At 47.2% G+C, this 22,920-nt stretch overlaps 1 protein-coding gene across 1 annotated transcript; it reads left to right on the forward strand.

Annotated features, from left to right (window-relative positions):
• Positions 1 to 12,658: 12,658 nt before the first annotated feature.
• Positions 12,659 to 13,591, forward strand: LOC102566072 (olfactory receptor 13H1). Its single transcript, XM_006268855.1, has one exon. It carries the CDS (start codon positions 12,659 to 12,661, stop codon positions 13,589 to 13,591), a length of 933 nt encoding a protein of 310 aa, XP_006268917.1.
• The last annotated feature ends 9,329 nt before the right edge of the window (positions 13,592 to 22,920 follow it).

Raw genomic sequence — 22,920 nt, forward strand, 5'->3', positions numbered from 1 at the left:
GCTGTCCCCTCCTACTGGAATTTACCCCTGATCACTTATAGGTTACAGAGGAAACAGCACAATAACAGTCAAACTGAAAAAAGAGAGAATGCATAAGTTTTCCAGGGGCATATCTCCATTGTCTCTGGACCATACTCAGTGGAGGATGGCACACCTGTTCCACACAGACTAAGCAACAAAATAGAGTGTCATGTACCTGTGTTTGCATGGCACTGAGCACATGTCAATAAATAAGGGAAAAACAGTTGTACAGGATGAGGTCTCTTCCCTTTATAACGCTTCTCAACTCCCACCTGCTCACTGTTACGAATGTTTTCTTTTATCTTTGAAGACAGATTCCCCTCTGAACAGTGAATCTTCTCTTACTCCTAAAAAAATATTTTTCAAATATCTACAGCTGTGGTATTATTTTGAGTGTGTATCTCTTATGTTAGTAGGAAACCATATCTCTTACAATCCTTTTCCAGGCTATATGGAGAGTTTTTGCAGTGTGGTTATATGTATCATTAAAGATGAAGAAATGCAAGTTTGGGCTTCATTCAGAATTTAAGACTTTCATGGATAAATGATCTTTGCTTAGTTCAAATTTCTCCTTCCCTATTTCTAGGGGCTCTCAAACTTGGTCATACATGCACTCTGCTCAGTGCCAGTCCTCATAACCACAACAGAGAAATGACATGCTAAGGCAGGTTCTCAGAAGACCTGGGTAGAAATCAGAATTTATTTTCTGTTGGAAGCTCCAGTATTTCAACATTGGCTTCTTTTATCCTGAATGAAGAGGAAAACTGAAACTTTTACCCGCAAAAAAGTAATAAAAGGCTTGGTTAGTGAAACATCAGTCCATTTCTTCAGTTTAGTTCTTCACTGATGTGCATCTACCTGAGCCACTATGCATGGCCCCATGGGAGTTGAGTTTGTGTTCTTCCTGTGCCATTTCCTTTGACTGGGCAGGCTTTATGGTCACACTACATCTTCCAAAAGGTACTACAGTCATCATACCCCCATGATGCCTGAGACAGTTCCTCCAAAGAGCAAGTCATGGTCCTCTTCCTGCTATTTCCTTTCCCCACTCCCATCTACTAAATACTGAAGCCATCTGAGATCAAACCACCACGCTTCAGGCCCAACTCGTACCCTTTTTGCCTCCGACCTAATCCTCTCTCTCTTCTAAGAACCACAGGGAGCCATCAGCATTCCAAGGTACCAAAGTCTCGGCTTCTCCCAGATGCATCTAACAGTTCCTGTGTCCTCCTACAGGGATAGATGAGGAGATACAATGTGAGCAGGCATTTCTTGTCCATACCCACCACAAAGATCTCAGACTGCTCCTTGGCCATGTAAAGAAGCTGTCTGAGAGCACAGGTGTTCCTCAATCCTACTTCTAGCTTGAATAAAAAGGAGCTTGGACAAGAATCTTTTCCCCTTTAGCTATTCCCCAGATGAGGATGCAAGCTCCCTCCCCCGGGCCTTGTGTCTGGCCAGCCAGGCGGTGCCTGTGTGGCTTGCAGAGGGGCACCACTGCCCTTGATGCCCCCCCCCGGCTCTGCTCTTGGGAGGCAGCAGAATGGGGTGGTAGGTGGCAGCGGTGGCCACCATATGCAAGCCCCACTGCTCCACATCTATCTGCAGAGGGGTGCCTTCTCACCCTTGGCTATTGGCTGAGGGTGGCGGCCTGGCAGCCAATCAGAAGAGTGAGCTGGGGTGGGGGGCGGGGAGGCTCTGTGGTGTGCTGCATGGAGCCGGTGGCAGTACCCCTTCGGTTCCCCTGGTAAGAGCCACACGTACCCCCTCTGACTTTTTCAAGTACCCCTAGGGGTATGTGTACCTCTGGTTGACAATCCTTGCTATAGTAAATGGTGTATTGAATTTTCTCCTTTGCTCCAAAGCACTACCCCACCTAATGCACGTGCCTTATTTAATCCATCTCACTTGGTTACCAGCTCTGATCCCTACCTCAGAGTGCATCATGTACTTGTAATGCACTGTTGGCTTCTGTTACACTCACATGGCTCTGGCAGAACTGGCTGGAGCTCCTTAGTGCAAAGATTACTCGGTGAATATCATCTTTTATTAAAATGTGTGAAATTGTATTGAAACGTTAACTTTTCTGAGAAATATTTGACCTCTTTTTTGAAGTGCTTTTGAAAGGCTCCCTGACCATTTCTATTAGCCAGAAAACTGACTTAGGTGTCTCCTGAGATTGGATTAAATACCTCAATGGAAATCATATCTCAACAATAAAAAACATTATATAAAAAGTTTAGAAAATGGTCAAGGAACAGTGAAGACTTGGAACATGGGATGTAAGTCTATTTAAATTCTGTTAATCCAAAAACACCTCAGAAATTTCAAAATTTGTCATAGATTCATAGATTCATAGATGTTAGGGTCGGAAGGGACCTCAATAGATCATCGAGTCCGACCCCCTGCATAGGCAGGAAAGAGTGCTGGGTCTAGATGACCCCAGCTAGATGCTTATCTAACCTCCTCTTGAAGACCCCCAGGGTAGGGGAGAGCACCACCTCCCTTGGGAGCCCGTTCCAGACCTTGGCCACTCGAACTGTGAAGAAGTTCTTCCTAATGTCCAACCTAAATCTGCTCTCTGCTAGCTTGTGGCCGTTGTTTCTTGTAACCCCCGGGGGCGCCTTGGTGAATAAATACTCACCAATTCCCTTCTGTGCCCCCATGATGAACTTATAGGCAGCCACAAGGTTACCTATCAACCTTCTCTTGCAGAGGCTGAAAAGGTCCAGTTTCTCTAGTCTCTCCTTGTAGGGCTTGGTCTGCAGGCCCTTAACCATATGAGTGGCCCTTCTCTGGACCCTCTCCAGGTTATCCGCATCCCTCTTGAAGTGCGGCGCCCAGAATTGCACACAGTACTCCAACTGCGGTCTGACCAGCGCCCGATAGAGGGGAAGTATCACCTCCTTGGACCTATTCGTCATGCATCTGCTGATGCACGATAAAGTGCCATTGGCTTTTTTGATGGCTTCGTCACACTGCCGACTCATGTTCATCTTGGAGTCCACTAGGACTCCAAGATCCTTTTCCACTTCCATGCCACCCAGCAGGTCATTCCCTAGGCTGTAGGTGAGCTGGACATTTTTCCTCCCTAGGTGCAGCACTTTGCATTTCTCCTTGTTGAATTGCATTCTGTTGTTTTCTGCCCACTTTTCCAACCTATCCAGGTCTGCCTGCAGCTGTTCCCTGCCCTCTGGCGTGTCCACTTCTCCTCATAGCTTTGTGTCATCTGCAAACTTGGACAGAGTACATTTCACTCCCTCATCCAAGTTGCTGATGAAGACATTAAAGAGTATCGGTCCAGCGACCGACCCCTGCTGGAACCCACTGCCCACACCCTTCCAGGTCGAAACCGTCCCATCCACCACGACTCTCTGGGTGCGACCCTCTAGCCAATTCACCACCCACCGGACTGTGTAGTCATCCAAGTCATAGCCACTTAACTTGTTCACCAGTATGGGGTGGGATACCGTATCGAAGGCCTTCCTGAAGTCTAAGTATGCGACATCCACCCCTCCTCCTGTGTCCAGGCGTTTCGTAACCTGGTCATAAAAAGACACTAGATTAGTCAGGCACGATCTGCCTGCTCTGAACCCGTGCTGGTTTCCTCTCAGCATAATTTGTCCTGCCGGGCTCTCACAAATGTGAGCCTTGATAATTTTTTCAAAGATTTTGCCAAGGATGGAGGTGAGACTGACTGGCCTATAGTTGCCCGGGTCCTCCTTCCTCCCCTTCTTGAAAATGGGGACCACGTTGGCCCTTTTCCAGTCCTCCGGGACTTTGCCTGTGCACCATGAGCGTTCAAATATTCCCGCCAGTGGCTCTGCAATGATGTTGGCCAGTGCCTTCAGTACCCTCAGATGGAGCTCATCTGGGCCTGCCGACTTAAAGGCATCCAGTTCTTCCAAGTGACTCTGCACCATCTCAGGATCTACGCATGGTAGTCTGATGCCCTGTTGCTGCCTCTCTACAACCCCAGTGAGAGACTTGTCGTGCCCCTCACTTAGGAACACTGAGGCAAAGAACTCATTGAGGAGTTCAGCCTTGTCCCCTCTGTCCGTCACCAATTGTTTCTGCCCATTTAGCAGGGGTCCTATTCCTCCTTTTACTTCCTATATATCTAAAAAACAATTTCTTGTTGTCCTTTACTTGGGATGCCATCCTCATCCATGGTAGCTTTGGCCCGTCTAACTGCCTCCCTACAAGCGCGAGCAGAGGAGGTATATTCGTCTTTGGTGATCTCTCCCTGTTTCCACTTTTTATGTGCTCCCCTTTTGGCCCTTAGGCTGCCCTGGATTTCTCTGGTCAGCCATGGAAGCCTCCTGGCCCCTTTCCCTCTTTTTCCTCGCATCGGGATCGTCTTGCTTTGTGCCTGAAGGATCGTTTCCTTAAGGCACAGCCACCCTTCCTGGGCTCCCATCACTTCAAAACTCCTACTCTGCAGTGCGTCCTTGACTGATCGCCTGAGTTCATTGAAATCAGCTTTCCTAAAGTCTAGCACTTTCACCCTACTAGTTACCTTAGCCACTCGACGTCTTATGGTGAATTCTATTATTAGGTGATCACTGTCCCCCAGATGGCTACCGATCTGTAGGTCCCCTACCATGTCATCCCCCGTTGCCAATACCAGATCCAGTATGGCATTCCCCCTAGTGGGACCGTGTACCTCCTGTGTCAGGTGGAGGTCCTGTACACAGGTTAGAAACCTGCGTGAACAGTGGGACTTTGCTGTGTCATGAAATGCTATTCCTGTTTGTGTCATGGGGGAGAATATGGTATCAGAGTGCCATCTATTTGTAATGCAAATGTTCCATTCCAGTATCTGGACCAGAATGGGATGGCAGGGGTTACCTGAGGACTCTGGGCTCATGAGTTGGCTATCCACACACCTATGATCCAACGTGCCAGAAGGGACTGCTTTGTGTCTCACCCCTAGGTCCATCCAAAGTGCTTGTATTCCAGTTTTCTTCACATGAGTTAGGGGCTGATATAAACATCTGCAAAAAGCAACATTTGAAGAGGATGGCAATGACAAGTTCTACTTGCCTCACAAACCCCATGACCTGTTTTACCTTTTCTGCATTACCATCAGTCATTTAACCTTTTACAGATATCCAAATATCTATCATGTTTTAGAGCACTCTCTTAACTGAACTAACTACTGGGTGTGTCAATCCTCTTTCAGCAGGTGACCATCCTGGAAGGCCATGAGAGGAAAACCAGACATGGTTGGACTTTCCCATTATCCTCAGGCACAGGCTGCCTTCTTCTGAGCCCTGAAGTTTGTCTACATGGTGACCCTGATAGGGAACAGCCTCATTGTGCTGTTGATAATTGCTGACCCTCAGTTCCACATTCCCATGTACTTTTTCCTCAGCACCCTCTCCTTCCTTGACATCTGCTACTCCACCAGCTCTGTCTCCAAGATACTGGCAAACTGCTTTGCAGCCCAACATCTCCTTCCACAAGTTCTTGGCCTAAAGTTATATTTCCCTCTCTCTAGGCATGACCAAGTGCCTGCTGCTGGCTGTCATGGTCTACAGCTACTTTGTAGCCATCTTCAGCCCTCTGTACTATACCATCATCATAAGCAGAAGGGTCTGCATCCAGTTAGCAGCAGCATCCCAGGACAGCACCTTGCTAGCCCAAGTAGTGATGCAGTCAAAGCATTTGTGAGGACACAATGATATCAACCACTTTAGCTTTGAACTTCAAGAATTTCTTAAGCATGTGGCATGCTCTGATACCCACATCAGTGATGTTCATGCTTATCAACAGCCTCCTGTTCCCTGTGGCACCTTTGTCTTCGTCTTGACAACATACATGCACATCAGCCTGGCCGTGCTATACATTTGTTCCACCAAGGGCAGGAGTAAATTCTTCTCCACCTGTGGCTCCCACTTGACTGTGGCTGTTTTATCTTATGGCACAGCCATGTTCATGTATCTACAATCTCAGCCCAAATCTATTTCAGACCTGGACAAGCTCATCTCTGTATTTAATCTTACTCCCCATGCTGAACCCCCTGATCTACAGCCTAAGGAACAAGGATGTGCAGGGAGAACTGAAAAGAACAACCACAAAAACAGCGTCAGCATAAATGTATTTGAAGCTATTTAAAAGTCACATTTCAGGGTCAGCCACACCTCACACCCTTCCCTCGTGTGTCTGAGCAATGCATGGCTTTTCAAGTGACAGTTTCTTAATTTCTCCCTCCCCGAGACAGATTTTCTTCCTTTTCTAAACTCCTTTACTCAGCCTTGCCAGTGTGATACTATTCATTTTACATTATTATGAGATTATCTTTTACATTTTCTTTAATGACTACTTTCTAGGCCTAGTCAATTGTACATAATCAAAATATTCTTTAATAGTTGTGTATTTCATCATTACATTGTGGAAGAAATCAAACTTTGCATTGTGGTTGTATTAGAATTGGCAGAGCCATCTAGCTTTATTTAAAGCTATACAAGTGATCACAGGGAGAGTTCTCAAAGGAACTCTGACCTCTACAAGTTTACAAGCGTATTTATACTTTAGACAGCGAGAAAAGATGCAGGGTTCAGACAAAGCAACCTTGAGAGAAACAGAAAGATGTTGATCATTTGTTTGTCACATGTAAGCAGTTTACTTTTTCAGCAAACACGTGTTTTGGGAACAGCTATCAGTGTTGTGTTTTTTGGGGGTTTTTTGGTTCCTGGAAAGGAGGAGGTTAACATCTGCACACAGACAAAACAAGGCATGAAGGTTTTTCATTATCTTAAAACATTTTAAAACACATAGCATCAACATCAGCATCTTTTTCTCTTCTCTTTCTCTCTCTTTGTCTCTCCTCTTAGTCAAGTAAGAGGCCTGGTTAAACTTATTTCCACAACTTTATCGTCCCATAAGTTACATATCACAATCCCTGGTTTGTAAGGTGCTTTTTCTCATAGTCAGTGAATCCTCAGTCTGTAACAGAGGACAGTTCCACTTCATTGCAGAATGAATGGCCCCCCAGGGCAGAGATGTAGCACTCTGATGCCACCAAAATATCCCTTAAAAGGGGGTTGGTAACTTAGCATGCTGATGATCCCTTCCTAAGGAGACGTCCTAACATGCAGGACTGGGTGTGATTTCTAGATGGTCTCTGAAATTGTGAGAGACTGAGGATTCAGAGAGATTGGGATTGGGATTGGGAGAGACTATAAAGCATCCTCTCTCTTTAGCAACACAGAGGAAAGGATGCCAGGTTCCTGGGTATGTTCAATGTAGGAAGCTCAGAAAAGCAACAAAGGGTGTGACACCCCACCCACATCTAATTTTAAATAAACCATTTATAGCCTGGACTGTCCATTGTCAGGATGGTAGGTGCTAAGAACCTGGGGAAACTGACTCTCTGTTCCTGCCCAAACTGTCAAAAATGTTTTTCATCACAATGGTGAAGAGCTCTGAAAAAACCCAGGGATGTAATTCTCCTTCTATCTCATGACTTGGAGAGCTTCTGTTTTTAACAAAAGAGCAAGCATGGAAATTCTGATGATTGCAAATGGGAGTGTGACTGGGATGAACACTTAGGGGACACCTTTTGCCAAAATACAAGTTCTCCCAGGGTGCCATTTCCCTTAAGTCTGGCTCTGTGCAGCTGAGTGGGCTGGATGCTGCCCCAGAATGAGGCAGGTTCTCGGTTCTAAATGGGACTCTTGTTCCCTGTGGGGCAAGAACTTTTCCACTACTCTGTCTACTTTATCTTTAGACTATGAAATGCAAAGTCTCACCTTCAAGAGAAGGGCTAGGTAACAACTGACCTTTAGCCCTGAGGTTAAGTCTCTCTCCTGCAAATTTGGAGAGATGTAGATTCAAACCTCCTTTGGGTGAGGCTGGCCTGAGCCTGCCTCCCTTCATTTCTAAGCAAATATCCTACCCACTCTACTCTTTGTGCCTATGACACAGGAGATCCAGTGCCCAACTCTTTTGAGACTCAACAATGTACAGCCATGTACCTAACCAACCAGTGCATAGCTTACTGCACTTATTCAGTATGTATGTGACACTTAAACACCCATATTGCAGGGATACTAGAATTTCAAACTGTGTTTCAGGTCCATAAAAGACATTGATGTGGTTGGAAAAGTAACATGAAGTGAAACAGAATTCTGCCCTAAATGCTGGCAGTTCCATGGGCAGATTCAGGATCCAGGCAGATCCAGTTCCTCTCACCATTGGGATGGGCAGACCACATCACAGGAGCAGCAGCCAGGGTTGTTTTTAAGACCCCCAAATCAGAAAAGAACCTCCCCCTGCCCCTGTTCTCAGTACTCCTTCCCTTCCCTCCATAATCAGCAGTACCTCCTCTCAACTCCTCTCACTTTAGCTCCCTCCCCACCCCTGCCTGATCCCCTTAGAAGATGTTCCCCACCAGCCCAGGAACAGGATTAAGGAGGAAGAACCTGTCTGCTGCCACCACTGCTGCTGTCCTTGGTTAAGCCAAGCCTTCCATGTAGCCCAGCTGGAGTGAGATAGGAGCAGCTCTGGAAATCTCTCTCCCTAGGTCAGCTGGGGACAAGGAAAGATGTGTGGGGGAGAGGGGAAATGGAAGGAAAAGGGACGTGCCACTGCGCAGGGAGGGTAAAGGAAGTGGGGGGAATTCTTACCTGATTCAATGACTTAAAACAGTCCCTCTGCTGCTTCTCCCACAGCGTTATCTGAAATGGTTCTATGACCATATCATAGCACCCCGCTGCCCTTGGGCATTTCTAGGAAATAACTCACTTGAAAAACATCTTGGTGCTTATTTTGACTACATCTTTACTAACAGCCCACCTCTGGAAGAAAGTGACCTTCTCCTAACTCCCAACACATGCATGATCATTCAGAGTGACTCTTTCAGTGGACCCAATAGATAAGATGCTTAAAGTTGAGTGGTTTAATTGGGTTTTGGACCCTTTTCTGCATCAATAGTCTCAGAACATCACTGAATGCTCCTGTGTTAGAAAGATTCTCTGTTGTGCATAATTGATCTCTGTCAGTCACTAACACTGGGGCCATATTTAAAGGGTTAATCCACTTAATCATAATCAGGTTTTGTTCAGATTAATATGAAGGTTCCGATTCTCAGAGGTTCAATTAGTGACCACACCTAGGAGTCATACAGAGCAGCACCACATGCCTCAGAAGGAATGAGACAAGTTGTGACACATGGAAAGTACATAGTACAATGAATATGGGTGCTCTAAATGCAGAGACTGAACATTGGACCCAGCAAGGGCAAGGTCATTGCTGATTCTTGCTGGGCAGTGGGCAAGAAATAGGATCATTACTCTGGGGATGAAGCTGTTGGCAAAGAACACTTGTGTCTCCAGCTCCTCATCCAGACAGTTTGCTCCCAGGTCTCTTCTGCAGCAAACCCCATCTCCTACTGAGGTGACCGTGTTGAATCGGATCTACTCACTGAAGAAGAGATTCTCTCCATCCTTGTTTAATGAAGGACTGAAGTTTGCAACTGCACTGGAAACATCTTTGCTTTGTTCCTGACCCCTCTGTCCGAGACGTTCCTGGATGGTACTGTCAGGTAAGGGGAGCATTTTCAATGTCTGGTGTTGCTGATCCTGTGCTAAACCCATCTCTTTCTAGAGTGTCAGTCTCTCTTCCAGGATGGGAGACACTCCCTGGGACTCAGACCTGCCAGAGCACAGTCAATGCCTCATCAGGCTGCAAGCTGTGCTTCTCACTCTGGAGCTGTTGCAGCTATGCGGAAGCTGGGTGTGTATTTTCCTGAGGCAGTTAATGCTGGTATCCCATGGAGGTCTCTCTTAGATCTGCCTAATAATCTGGGAGGCCTCATTGACCCTCACTGGTCGGGCCACTCAGCCTCAGTCCATCCCACACTGGTCAGGAGCTGAGGAGGTAAGAAATGAGTGGGCTTTTTCACTTTCAGGTTCAGCATGAGCATTTCCATTTGCCCTCTTGTCTGTCTGTGCAAAGGGCTGAGCAAGAAGCAAGCATTTCCAGATCCTGTTCAGTTGCAAAGAAGTCCAGGCAGAACCATTTCCACCTAAGGCACTTCAATGAATTTAAAATACTCTGTTTTGGAGAAATGAGGATCAAACCTGCTAGTGGGAATGTGACTGGCATTTTTCGTTGCCCTGAATCAGGTTATTGGACATATTATCAGCTTTCATCTACCCTGCCTGAAATGCAATTGACACTCTTTACAATACCACAGTATCATTTTTGCTAAGAGAGGGTCCCAGCAAAAGCGTTGTCAATTTATCATAAAGAATAGAAACAGCTGAGAGTGCCAGTGTGAACAGGTCATATGTGGATGGAAAATCATGTTTGATTTGATCAGTAAATTAGAGCTGTGTATGATGGGACCAATTCTTGAATAGGGAGAGTGCCCAAGACCAGGCCCAGGAACAGAACCATTGCTGACCTGGGGTCTGCACCCTGAATGCTATGGGTAGTAATAAGGAGGTAGGGAAGGCAGTGAGATCAGGGCTAGCAGTTGTACGAGGCAGACATGCCTCATTCTCTATTGTTGCTGCATGAGTTTTCTTCTCAAGAAATTGCTATCCCATGCCACTTTTCAGTGTGTGAGGATTTAAAAGGGGAGAGAGTAATTGTAAATAAAGGGCCAGACCCTCCATTGGTGTCCAGAGACAGATCTGGGGGTGGAGGGAAGGGGTATACTGGTGCAGTTGCACCCCCCTTTCATTCTTCCTCCACCCAAACAGTAAAACCAACTGCCTGGGAGGGACAGTGGCATTTGTATTCAGGCAGTGCTGAGATGACAATGAGCCCTGAAGTCAATTGACTATCTCCCTAGTTCCTGCTAATCTATCTTCATTCCACAGGTATTAATGACCCTTTATCCTTTTTCATAGTCTTGATATTCCATTATTCAAACTATTGCTTCTTCTGCAGTTTTGCTGTCTGGTACCCATTCCTGGTAATTCTGGTACCTGTTCCTATTTCACAGCCCTGCAGACTGTTTTTAACTCTAACTAAAAACCTTAACTCAGATGTGGTACTATTAACTTAGGTGTAGAAATGACTGCCAGTGAAGCATTGGGGACACTGTCAAGACACTCAAAAAGGCTAGATTTTATTTTATGTATCTGAGTAAGAGACATATATTTAACTAGAATGACTACAGAACAAATCACAACAACTGTTGAATATTTTGACTATATTTTGCCTAGTTGTGCTTTTTAAGATTTGAATATAATCTAGCAGATTAGTGCACATTCCAATAGTTATATTTGTTTTTGCTTTGAGCTTAAATTTAATAATATAGGGTTAGACTCCTGGCATATTAGTAAAACATCTAGTTTCACTTTAACTGGAGAAAATTATGTCTTCCATTATATGTGATTATGTGCCACACCATCTGCATCCTCCTTTTCAAAATCCTAGATCTGCCCATGTTGGTGTCAATTTTTGAAGCTTCATTGATCTCCCTTCTTGAGAGACTGATCCAGAGTCCCCTGGAGGCAAAAGCTATAGGAAAGGATATGGGCTGGAGGGAAATTGCTTGAACTTCCAGATCTTCAAGAATTCCAGATATTCAAGGTGCACTGCCAAAGCCATTGATTTAATGGAATCTGGGCTGGGTTAGCAAAGGGCCCTTGGTGGGGAAAGAGGCTGATGTAGAGCAGTCATGCATGGACCAACTTAGGTTAATCATTCCAATGAATTAGGATCCTGAAAGGTTTGATTTGCTGGGCTGTTTTACCATAATTTTAAACCAAGCAAGTCATATTAAGTCTGAGTGGGAATGTCAATGTCCTGCTTGTAGAAAGAGAGTTTGGAACTCTTTATTGGGACTTGACTTCAGCTAGCAACTGAGGAAGACTCTGGTAATGGCTGGATCTTTTGTTCTGGTCCTGTCTGAGAAGGGACATAGCAATATTTGTGGTTCATACTAGATCCTAGTTGTGGCACTGCTCCTTCTTGTTCACTGATAGTCCCTCCTCTAGCAGTGATAACATTTTGTGCAGCCATCAGCCTCCCATTGGTCAAGCTGCTTACAGGCCTCATGTATTGGCCCATGTCACTGACACACAGTCATCTAATTTGGTCAGTCTTTTTAGTAAGCCAATTTTAAGTCCTGGTCCATTCTTCTAGTGAACATATTTTTAGTACTTTCTCCAGAAGTCTGCCTGAAATTCTTGCCTTCATCCCCAGCCCAAACTCAGCTCACCTGATTCTCCGTATGTCACTGGCTCCACAGTTCTGATGCCCACTGCATACTGCACTATGTATATGATAATGTCCTGTTAACCTTCTCCCTCACTTCTGGGGCAGAGCTGGATGGAGTTCCTTAGTGTAAAGATTTCTCAGTGAGAATCATGCTTTAGAAATGTATACCATTGTGAACAGTATTGATGCTTCTTCAAGAGGTGATTGAAAATGTTACTGATAAATTTCCTTGGTAAAAAACAAAAACAACTCCCCCTGCTCCAAGTTAAATACTTGAAAGGAAGCCACATTTTTCATAATCAGAAATCTAAAATATGTTGGGAAATACCTAATGAATATTTATGTTGAAAATCATCAGTTAGCTCAGTATCTATCATTTTATAGAGCATCTTTGAAGTACACTCACTATCTGCCATATTGTTCCTGTCCCAGCAGGTGAATCTTCAGGAAGGCCATGACAGAGGGAAATGAGACATTGGTGACAGAGTTCATCCTGGTGGGCCTCTCTCATCATCCCCAGGCACAGACTGCATTCTTCTGGCTCTTGTTGATTGTCTATATGGTGACCCTGATGGGGAATGGGCTTATTGTAGTGTTGATAGTTGTTGACTGCCAGCTTCACACCCCCATGTACTTCTTCCTCAGCAACCTCTCCTTCCTTGACATCTGCTACTCATCCAGCTCTGCCCCACAGATCCTGGAGAACTGTTTTGCAGAGAAACCCACTATATCCTTTAACAAGTGTTTGGCCCAAAGTTATATTTGCCTCTGTCTAGGTATAATGGAATGCCTCCTGCTGACTGTCATGGCCTATGACCGCTTCATAGCCATCTGTAACCCACTGCACTATACCATCATCATGAGTGGGAGGGTCTGTGTGCAGTTAGCAGCAGCATGCTGGGTCAGTGCCTTGCTGCTGACTCTGATTCAGATAGTCATTCAGCCAAAACACTTGTGTGGACACAACATCATCAACCATTTCACCTGTGAACTTCAGGCAGTGCTCAAACTAGCATGTTCTGATACACACATCAATGAGTTTGTCAACTTGGTCACTGGCATGCTGGTCCTTGTGACACCTTTTATCTTCATCATGGTGACATATGTGCACGTTGGCCAGGCTGTGCTGCACATCCGCTCAGCTCAGGGCAGGAGCAAAGCTTTCTCCACCTGTGGCTCCCACCTGACTGTGGTCAGTATATTCTATGGCACGGCCATGTTCATGTACCTGCGGCCTCAATCCAAATTGTCCTCTGACCAGGACAAGCTCATTGCTGTGTTCTATGGACTCGTTACTCCCATGTTGAACCCCCTGATCTACAGCTTGAGGAACAAGGATGTGAAGGAGTCTGTAAGGAAAGTAATCACAAGGACAATATTTGTGTAGAATTATTGACATATATCCAAATGTCATAGTTCAGGACCTTTCCTGCCTTGTCTTGTTGGACTCAGAGTACCCTTCCAGGTGGCAGCCTCTATGTCTTCTCTTCTCTGGGACAGATTCCTATGATTCATCATACTCTCTGACTAGTCCCTGTGATGCCACTCCTTTCATACAACCTGGGATTTCTCAGCAACCTGGAGGCATTTCCTTCTTGGCCTGTGACAAGAACTGGCAGATGGGCAGATCCAGGATTTGGAAAAGAAAGGTGTGGCACATGCCACTGGTGCTGCCCCTAGGATCATAGGGAGTAGGGTTGAGGCATGACTGGAGCCCCCAGGCTGGCAGAGGACACTAAAGTGGGGGAGGCTGGACTGAGAGCAGAGGTAGAAGCAGTTCTGAGGCTTTTTGAGGTCAACACAGTGTAGTGTAGGGTAGGCCCTTCCTGCCTGTGCCTGGCTCCTGCCTGACTCCTTGGTGTTCCCTGTTATCCCAGCAGCTCCAGCTGAAGGTTAGACACCCTGCTTACAATATTGTACACAAAAGAGGACTGTAACATACCTCCCCTAGAGGTCTAGAAAGCTGGGAAAATGCTGTTAGGGTGCCAATATTTGGATCTTGGGGACCACTGGATTTGCAGCTGAATAAAGGCTTGTATCTGTGTCTCAGCAAAAGCTGCTGGTCACAAGGCAGGATGATATATTAAAAGTAACTAACTTTGCGAATACTTAAGCAAGCAGTTTTCTAACAATGGGATAGTGTGCAGGATGCATTATTTACTGTGTAAAAAGAACAAGATGCAGCCCACCAGCTATCGTCAGGAGATAAAGCAGAAGCAAGACCTTGGAGATGGTGCTGAAATCAGCAAAGAACCACAAAGAACCAGCAATAAACCTCCATTGACCGAGAGAAAACAGGGTCAAAGTCTTACACATGCGCTCTTAGCAGAGAAACATATACATGAATGAAATGCATAGGCAATTCCATGTTAATGAAGTAAACAGTAAACAGAGGTGAAGCTTGAGATGGGAGGAGAAATGGGTGGAACAAAAAGAGGAACAGAGGTGAAGTGAATGTTAATAAGCATGAATCAAGGTGTATAAAATGTGAAAAGAACTAATGTTCACTGCAGGTCCCCAGTTTGTTGGTTTTTTGGGACCTTTGCTCAAAGCTATCTCCATTCTGAATAAAACTGTTGTGAGCAATGTTTGCTGGTGTTTGCTCCCTGCTTGCTCTGGCTAATGAGTAACAGGATCCATGAGTGATTGGATCATCGTCTCCCTAGTCGTTGGGCACCACATGGAATTGGGGTCTAACAAATGCTGTCTCAAATTTTCTTTAGATGAAGTCAGCCTAGGCCCTGCTTTACCTGAATCAAAGACAAATAGTCTAATGCAGTGCCGTGGCAAGGAAGTTTGGCACCCGGGGCAAAGCCCACAGTGGCAGCTCGTCCTCGCCTCACATACAAATCTGGGGGGGCACATGCCTCCCACCCATGCTTGCCTGGGAGTGCATGCAGTGCCCCCCACCCCCCAAACGAACCAGTCATGGCTCTGTCCTGTGCCGTGCCCCAGCTGCGAAATACCTGTTGGCGCCCTTTTGCTTCTATGCCTGGGGCAGTCGCCACACTTCCCCCTCCCTCCCCCTTTGCTACTGCACTACTCTAATGCTTCAATTTCTTGAGGCTAAAACTTGGGACACTCTCTACCTGTCTTTTTGGAGACTTATACACATATGGAGTGGGATGCCTGCCCAGCCAGGGCATAATTTACTGTACATTCTCAATAGGCATGTGTCCACATCTACATGTAGTTGTAACAAGATTTCAAATTCTGTGTAAATGCACACAGATCTGGATGGAGACCTAACATTTGGGTGTATGAAGTGAAATAGAATTCTGCCCTAAATGCAGGCATTTCTAGAAAGCAATTCATTAGAAAACCCTCTCATTGCTTGTTTCTGTCATATCTTTCCATAATAGTGTGTAACAGGGAGCCAGGGCACCTGTTACTTTAAGGGAGAAGTCGCAGCAGGTGTGTCCTCAGGTGGTGGAAGACAGCAGATTCTGGACTAGCTGCAGGGGAGCAGGCAGCTAGGGATCCATAGGCTGCAAGTGCCTATCATGTGGCTAGCTGTCTAATAATAGGACAGAGCCCTGGTTAGGCAACAAGGGCACTCCTATAGTTGGGCAGAGAAACAGCAGTAAGTTGCTTTGGAGGTTGAGAGGACACACTGGTTAGAAAAACTCCTGACCAGAAAGGGAGGATCTCAGGGTATATAAGCCAGGTCCCTGAGGCAGAGTGGTAGTACAGCCCTGAACTCTGCAGGGAGGTGAGCTCCTTCCAGCTCAGGCTGGTGGGAAGTAGGATCTGCAGGTCATGTCAGGTACTCCCAGGGCTGAGAGAGCCAGTGAGTGGGGAGTTGGCTTGGCAGTGCTATGAGAACCCAGAGGGGGGCTTTGAGTGTTTGAGTTTAAAGCAGTTGCTTGCATTTTTGTTTTAATGTTATACTGGAGGACTGGGTGGTGGCTGCTGGGGTGAAAAGAAGGCCCCACGGATACCAAAGGAGTATGCCAGGTTTTGAGCCCTGCCAGGGTCAGTAGCACAAGACAGAAGCAGGCTGAGGCCAAGAAGGATTGAAGCCCGAGCCCAGAGGGTGTATCCAAGGCAGCCTGAGGCCAAGAGTGCTGGAGTCTGAGGCCAGAGTCTGCAACTAAAGCAGCCAGAAGCTTATGAGAAGCTGAGACTGCAAGGCCAGACCAAAGCCAGTGGGCCTAGGCTACCAGTTACAGCCAGAGTAACCTGGCTAGTGGGCAGAGGGCCCAGAGACTACAAGAGATCAGTTATGTTGGTCAGGCACTGGTGAGATCATTCCAGAGCTGAGGGGCAACCTCACAATCAATATAAAAAACCCCATCAAGGCATGGCAGGAAAGATAAACAGGGGAAGTTATTTAAAGGCCTGGAAATGTGGGCAGGATTAGGGTGGCTTCTAGGTGGCATCATGGCCACCCAAGGGTCTGTACTACCACACAGATGACAAATGGGACAAACGGACCTCCTCCTCACAGCTCCCCACATGAACATAACTCTTCAGAATGGCTCCTTAACTCTATGAATCCCATTGGTAACATGCTTCAAGTCAGGAGATTTATTAGTCTTTTAGACAGTCTCAGTATAGGACATCATTGAATCATAGAATCATAGAAAATGTGGGTTTGAAGAGACCTCAGGAGATCACATCTAGTCCAACCCCCAGCTCAAAGTAGGACCACCCCAACTGGATCATCCCAGCAAAGCTTTGTTTACCTGGGTCTTCAAACCTCTAAGGATGGAGATTCCACACCTCTCTGGGTAACCTGTTCCAGTGTTTTACTACTCTCCTAGTGAGAAAGATTTTCCTAATATCTAACCTAAACTTCTCTTGCTGCAACTTGAGACCATTACTCCTTGTTGTGTCATTCACTACCACTGAGAACAGTCTAGCTCCATCCTCTTTGTAACCATCCTCAGGTAGTTAGTTGGAGACTGTTATTAAATCTTTCATTATATTAATTCTTCTCTTCTCCACACTAAATAAGCCCAGTTCCCTCAGTCTCTCCTCCTAAATCATGTTCCCTAGCTCCCTAACTATGTTAGCTGCCCTTTGCTGGACTCCTGGACTCTCTCCAATTTGTCCACATCCTTTCGGGGGAGAGGGGGGAGCAAAACTGGACACCATACTCCAGATGTGGTTTCACCAGTGATGAACAGAGGGGAATAATCACTTCCCTTGATCTGCTGGCAACACTTCTATTAATGCAGTCCAGTATGCTGGTAGCCTTCTTCACAACAATGGGACACTGAATGTTTTGAGGATGGAAAAGTTTTTCTGAGACATGTCTTTCATCCCTGTCAATCTTGGACATTGGGTCTTCCCATTAAACACTCACATACATGGCCATATCCAGAGACTCTGCCTAGTCTAACTTGCAGGTCTTGATTCCCCAAGGTGCATTTAGTGACCAGGCCTATGAGTCATACTGAGCCCCCCACACAACAAAAAAGAGTGGGACAGGTCATGACACATGGATGTTATATAATACTCAGGAGTAGTTATCTTGAATGCAGATGCTGAGCACTGGGACCCAGTGGAGACCTTGGCATTATCAAGTAATTTGTGACATGCAGTAGGGAAGCAGTAGGATCCTTCTTGAGGAAATAAAGTTCTTTTGTAGAGAAGACTAATGTTTCCAGGTTCTCATCTAGACAACTTTGCTCCTGGTTACTTTCAGTAGGGAAGTCTTGTCTCCTATAGAGGTGAAGTCTTCAGGTTTGATCTCCCGGGGCATAGGGGGACTACCACCACTGCTGGCCCACTGAGCAACCCTTGCAAAGCCAGCAGGCCAAGGCACTTAAGGGAGCCCACCCCTGTCCCAGCTCTGGAACAATCTGCAGGCAAGGCAAGGGCCCCCAAGCGGACACTTACCTGACTGTACATGAATGCCAGGAGCTTGGGGAATAAACAGGAGGAACTTGTCCTCCTGCTTAACACAAATAATTACAATGTCATGGGGATAACGGAGACCTGGTGGGACTCCACCCATGACTGGACCACAGGTATAGATGACTATACCCTGTACAGGAGAGATCGAGGGGACAAAAGGGGTGTGGGTGTAGCTATCTATGTTAAGGAGAGTTATGCATCCCTGCAAGCCAATATTGGCAACCAGGGTGTATGACTAGAGACCTTCTGGGTTGAAATCCATGGGGAACACAGCACAGGAGACACAATGGTGGGAGTCTACTACAGACCTCTGACCCAAAGTCAAGAGCTTGACCAGGAATTTGCCAGGGAACTGGCTGAGGCCACATGTTCCTGGTCCATGGTTGTCATGGGAAACTTCAACTACCCAGACATCTCATGGGAAAAGCACTCAGCCAAATCGGAGCAGTCGCAAAGCTTCCTCTTGTGTGTGGATGACTTCTATCTGACACAAGAAGTCTACAGGCCAATGAGAGGTAAAGCGCTGCTCAACCTGGTACTGGCTACTGGGGATGACCTAATCAGCGACCTAATGATTGAAGGGAAGCTGGGTGACAGCGACCACGAGCTGATCACCTTCACCATCTGCCGTAAAGCTGGCAAGTCAGTCAGCAATACAGAAGTCCTCAACTTCAGGAAAGCTGACTTTGACAAGCTCAGGAGGCTTGTCGGTAAGGCCCTAAGGGACCATGACCCCAAGGGGAGGGGAGTTCAGGAACAGTGGTTGCTTCTCAAGGGAGCAATATTAGACGCAAAAGCTAAGGATATTCCGTCTTGGAGGAAGGGCAGCAAAAGGGCACAGCAGCCCCCTTGGCTCAGCAAGGAACTAGTGGACCTCCTGCGTCTAAAGAGAAAGACCTACAAAGGATGGAGGATGGGATCCACCTCCAAGGAGGAATATTCCACACTGGTCTAGACCTGCAGGGAGTGAACCAGGAAAGGCAAGGCTGCGACAGAACTCCAACTGGCTACTAGGATCAAGGATAATAAAAAGTCTTTTTTTAGATATGTGGGGAGCCAGAGGAAAAGCAAGGGCTTCACTGGACCTCTGTTAAACCAAATGGGACAACTGATGACCGACACCCAGGAAAAAGCCAATCTACTAAATGGGTACTTTGTGTCGGTCTTTCACCAGTCCCACGGGATACCTCTGGCCACTACGGGACAGGGGGGCCTGGGTGAGGGAGGCCCGGGTGAGGGAGATTCCCTGCTCTCCATCAATGCTGACCTCATGAAGGAACACCTTGAGAGGCTGGACACCTTCAAGTCAGCTGGACCTGACAATCTATACTCCAGGGTACTCAAGGAGCTGGCTAGCATCAAAGCCCAGCCCCTGGCACAGATCTTCAAGAGATCCTGGTGCTCTGGTGTAGTGCCTGAAGATTGGAAGAAGGGCAATTGGATGTGGTACCTATCTTCAAGAAAGAGAGGAAAGTGGACCTGGTAAACTACAGGCACATCAGCTTGACCTCTATCCTGGGGAAGGTCTTAGAAAAGATTATTAAACAGGTCATTCTCAACAGACTGGCCAATGGCAACATCCTGAGGGATAGCCAGCATGGGTTTGTTGTGGGTAGGCCGTGCTTGACCAATCTGATCTCCTTTTATGACCAGGTAACCTATCACCTGGACAAGGGAGAGGAGATTAATGTCATTTATCTTGACTTCAAAAAAGCCTTTGATTTGGTATCCCATGATCACTTCTTGGCAAAACTGGCCAACTGTAGCCTTGGGTCCATCATGATCCGCTGGCTGGGGAACTGGCTCCATGATCAGACCCAAAGGTTGGTGGTTGATGGAAGTCAATTGTCATGGTGCCCTGTGACTATAGAACTAGAACTAGAGCTATTGAACTCCTGTCCTAATTTTCCAGAAGTGAGCATGTGTAGTAGTCATCTGAGTGTTGGTGGGAAAAGTAGAGTGATTGACATGTTTGTGAGGGAACAGGTCTGAGGTAAAAGTGAAAGATGAGAGCTGTTGATTGAAAGATTGTTGCAGTTTAAATGAGTGGCAGGCCTAGTCACCACAGAGAATGAAATCTTTGGCATGTGACTGGAGAGCAGTGGGGTGGCAAGTTATTAAGTGGCCATTGATATAAAGTGACACTGAAAAAGCATCCCAGTGCACACCTGGGTGCTCTGCAAGAGTGGATAGACCAGGGGTGGGCTATACATGGCCCACGGAATGGATCTGGTCTCCCAGGGACTTTAATCTGGCCTGCAGTGCCCCACAACGAATTGCACTCTGCTCAGCCCTTCTGCCCACAAGGGTGGGAGTGAGGTGCCTACACCTGCCCCCAACATATCCTATTCTGCCTCGCTCCCACCCTCATGGGTAGAAAGGTAGGCCCTGCTAGTATGGGGCTTCCCTGGCATTCCACTCCCTTCAGGTAGCAGGTAGGGAAGCAGAGGGGAGGGAGCAGGGGCCTGAAGCTGGGTGGGAGCTTGGAGCTGGGGCTGGGACTGGGGCTGGCGGCAGCATGGAGCCCATTCTCAGGGAGCCAGCAGTAGTGCAGAGCTTGGGTGGGCAGGGTGTGGGTGTGCAAGAGGAGGGATATGGGGACCCCTCCCACACTCCCCCTCCTTGGCGTGCTGCTGTGGCAGGCAGCGGAGGCAGCAGCAGGGGGAGGGGGCTGTGCTCGGTGCTGGTGCCTGGTTCCTGTCTTCTGGCTCCTGGCTCCTGGCTCCTGGCTCCGGCCAGCACTGCAAGGAGTGCAGCCCCTGCTAGGCTGTTTCTTTCCCCAGCACTCCCTGCACTTTCAGGGCACTGGAGGGAAGCCCCAGGCACTGGAGTGGGCTTGGGCGGGTAAAGCAGCCAGCTCCAGTACCTGGGGCTTCCCTCCCATGCCCTGCAAGTGCGGGGAGTGCAGGGGAGAGAAATACCCTGGCAGGGGCTGCGCTCTTTGTTGCGACATGCAGCGGTGGCCAGAGCCAAGCACCAGCTCACCCACCTGCTGCTGTACCTTGGAGGGAGTGTGGCGGTCCCCATACCCCTCCCACCCTCTCTCACACCCCACAAACTACACACACACATGCACGCACACGCGCGTGTGTGCGCGCGCACACACACACACGCACACACACACACACAGATACCTCCCATCCACAGTGTTGCCTTCAGGAAAAGACATTGTGTTCCAGAGCCACACACCCACGCCCCACAAATGCTACACAACCCTCCACCATACCCTATGCCCCTCCCCACAGCCACACCCCCTCACAAACTCCCTCCACACCCCACCCCATAAACACACACACCCCACCCTAAACACCCCCACACCCCACCATATACATGAGAGTTCATGAGGTCTTGAGCTGTGAAGTACAGCTGCTGAGTGGGGTTGGTTTCTGTGAGAGTGACCAAAACACTCCAGAACCAGACCAGAGAGGGACCAGCAAAGTCTCCAGGCAACTGAGGGCACCAGTTATACTAGTGATTTGAGACTCCAAACATCAGTGGGAGGAGACCTCAGACTTTGATGAAGAAGACATAAATCAGAGAAGCAGGAAGACATCACTAATCATTCAACCTGTTTTACCCACCCCTTTCTGCTAAACTGATTAACTAATTAATTAATTTGGCACCAAAAATTCATGACTCATTCTAATCTATCTGATTCTTGCCAGTCTGTTTTCATTTCACTGGTGTTAATGGTCTTTATGTACCACTATTCAAACTATCTTTTTTTCTGCAACTTTTTCCTTTGTTAGCCATACCTGGTAATGTCTCTCTCTCTCCTGTTTCACAGCCCTGCAGACTGTTTTTGCTTTAGCTCAAAAACTTAACTCAGGTGTGGCAATAACAACTCAGGCGTAGAAGTGACTGACAGTGAAGTACTGAAGGCAGTGTCAAGAGACTCAAGAAAACTAGATTTTATCTTATGAATCTTCATAAGAGACATACATTCTCTTAGAGGAAGAGGTGGGAACACTAGAAGGGAGAGACAGACTGCAATTGGATCTGGACAGGTTACAGGGGTGGACGGATGAGAACAAGATGGGATTCAATACTGACAAGTGCAGGGTACTGCACCTGGGGAGAAAGAACCAGCAGCATACCTACAGGCTGGGGAACTCCCTTCTCATCAGCACAGAGGCAGAAAAGGATCTTGGAGTCTTTATAGACTCCAAGATGAACATGGGCCGCCAATGTGGGGACACAGTCAGGAAGGCTAATCGCACCTTGCCATGCATTCACAGATGCATCACGAGCAGGTCCAAGGAGGTGATCCTCCCCCTCTGTGCAACATTGGTCAGGCCGCAGTTGGAGTACTGCATCCAGTTCTGGGCGCCATGCTTCAGGAGGGATGTGAACAGCATTGAGAGGGTCCAAAGGAGGGCCACTCGCATGGTCAGGGGGCAGCAGGGCCCTACAAGGAGAAGCTACAAGACCTGAACCTGTTCAGCCTCCACAAGAGAAGGCTGAGAGGGGATCTGGTGGCTGTCTATAATCTGGCCAAGGGAGACCAGCAGGCAATGGGAGAGTCCCTGTTCCCCCAAGCACTACCGTGAGCAACAAGGAATAACGGCCATAAGTTGACAGAGAGTAGATTCAGGCTAGATATCAGGAGGCACTACTTCACAGTCAGGGCGGCTAGGAGCTGGAACCAATTTCCAAGTTAAGTGGTGCTCACTCCTACCCTGGGGGTCTTTAACAGCAGGCTAGATAGACACCTTGTGGGGTCATTTGACCCCAGCATCCCTTCCTGCCCATAGCAAGGGGTCAGACTTGATGATCTGCTTAGGTCCCTTCTGACCCTACCAACTATGAAACTATGAAACATTTATCTATAATGACTACAGGACTAATGAA

This window comes from Alligator mississippiensis, chromosome 5 (assembly GCF_030867095.1).
Source record: "Alligator mississippiensis isolate rAllMis1 chromosome 5, rAllMis1, whole genome shotgun sequence".
Taxonomy (NCBI): Eukaryota; Metazoa; Chordata; order Crocodylia; family Alligatoridae; genus Alligator; species Alligator mississippiensis.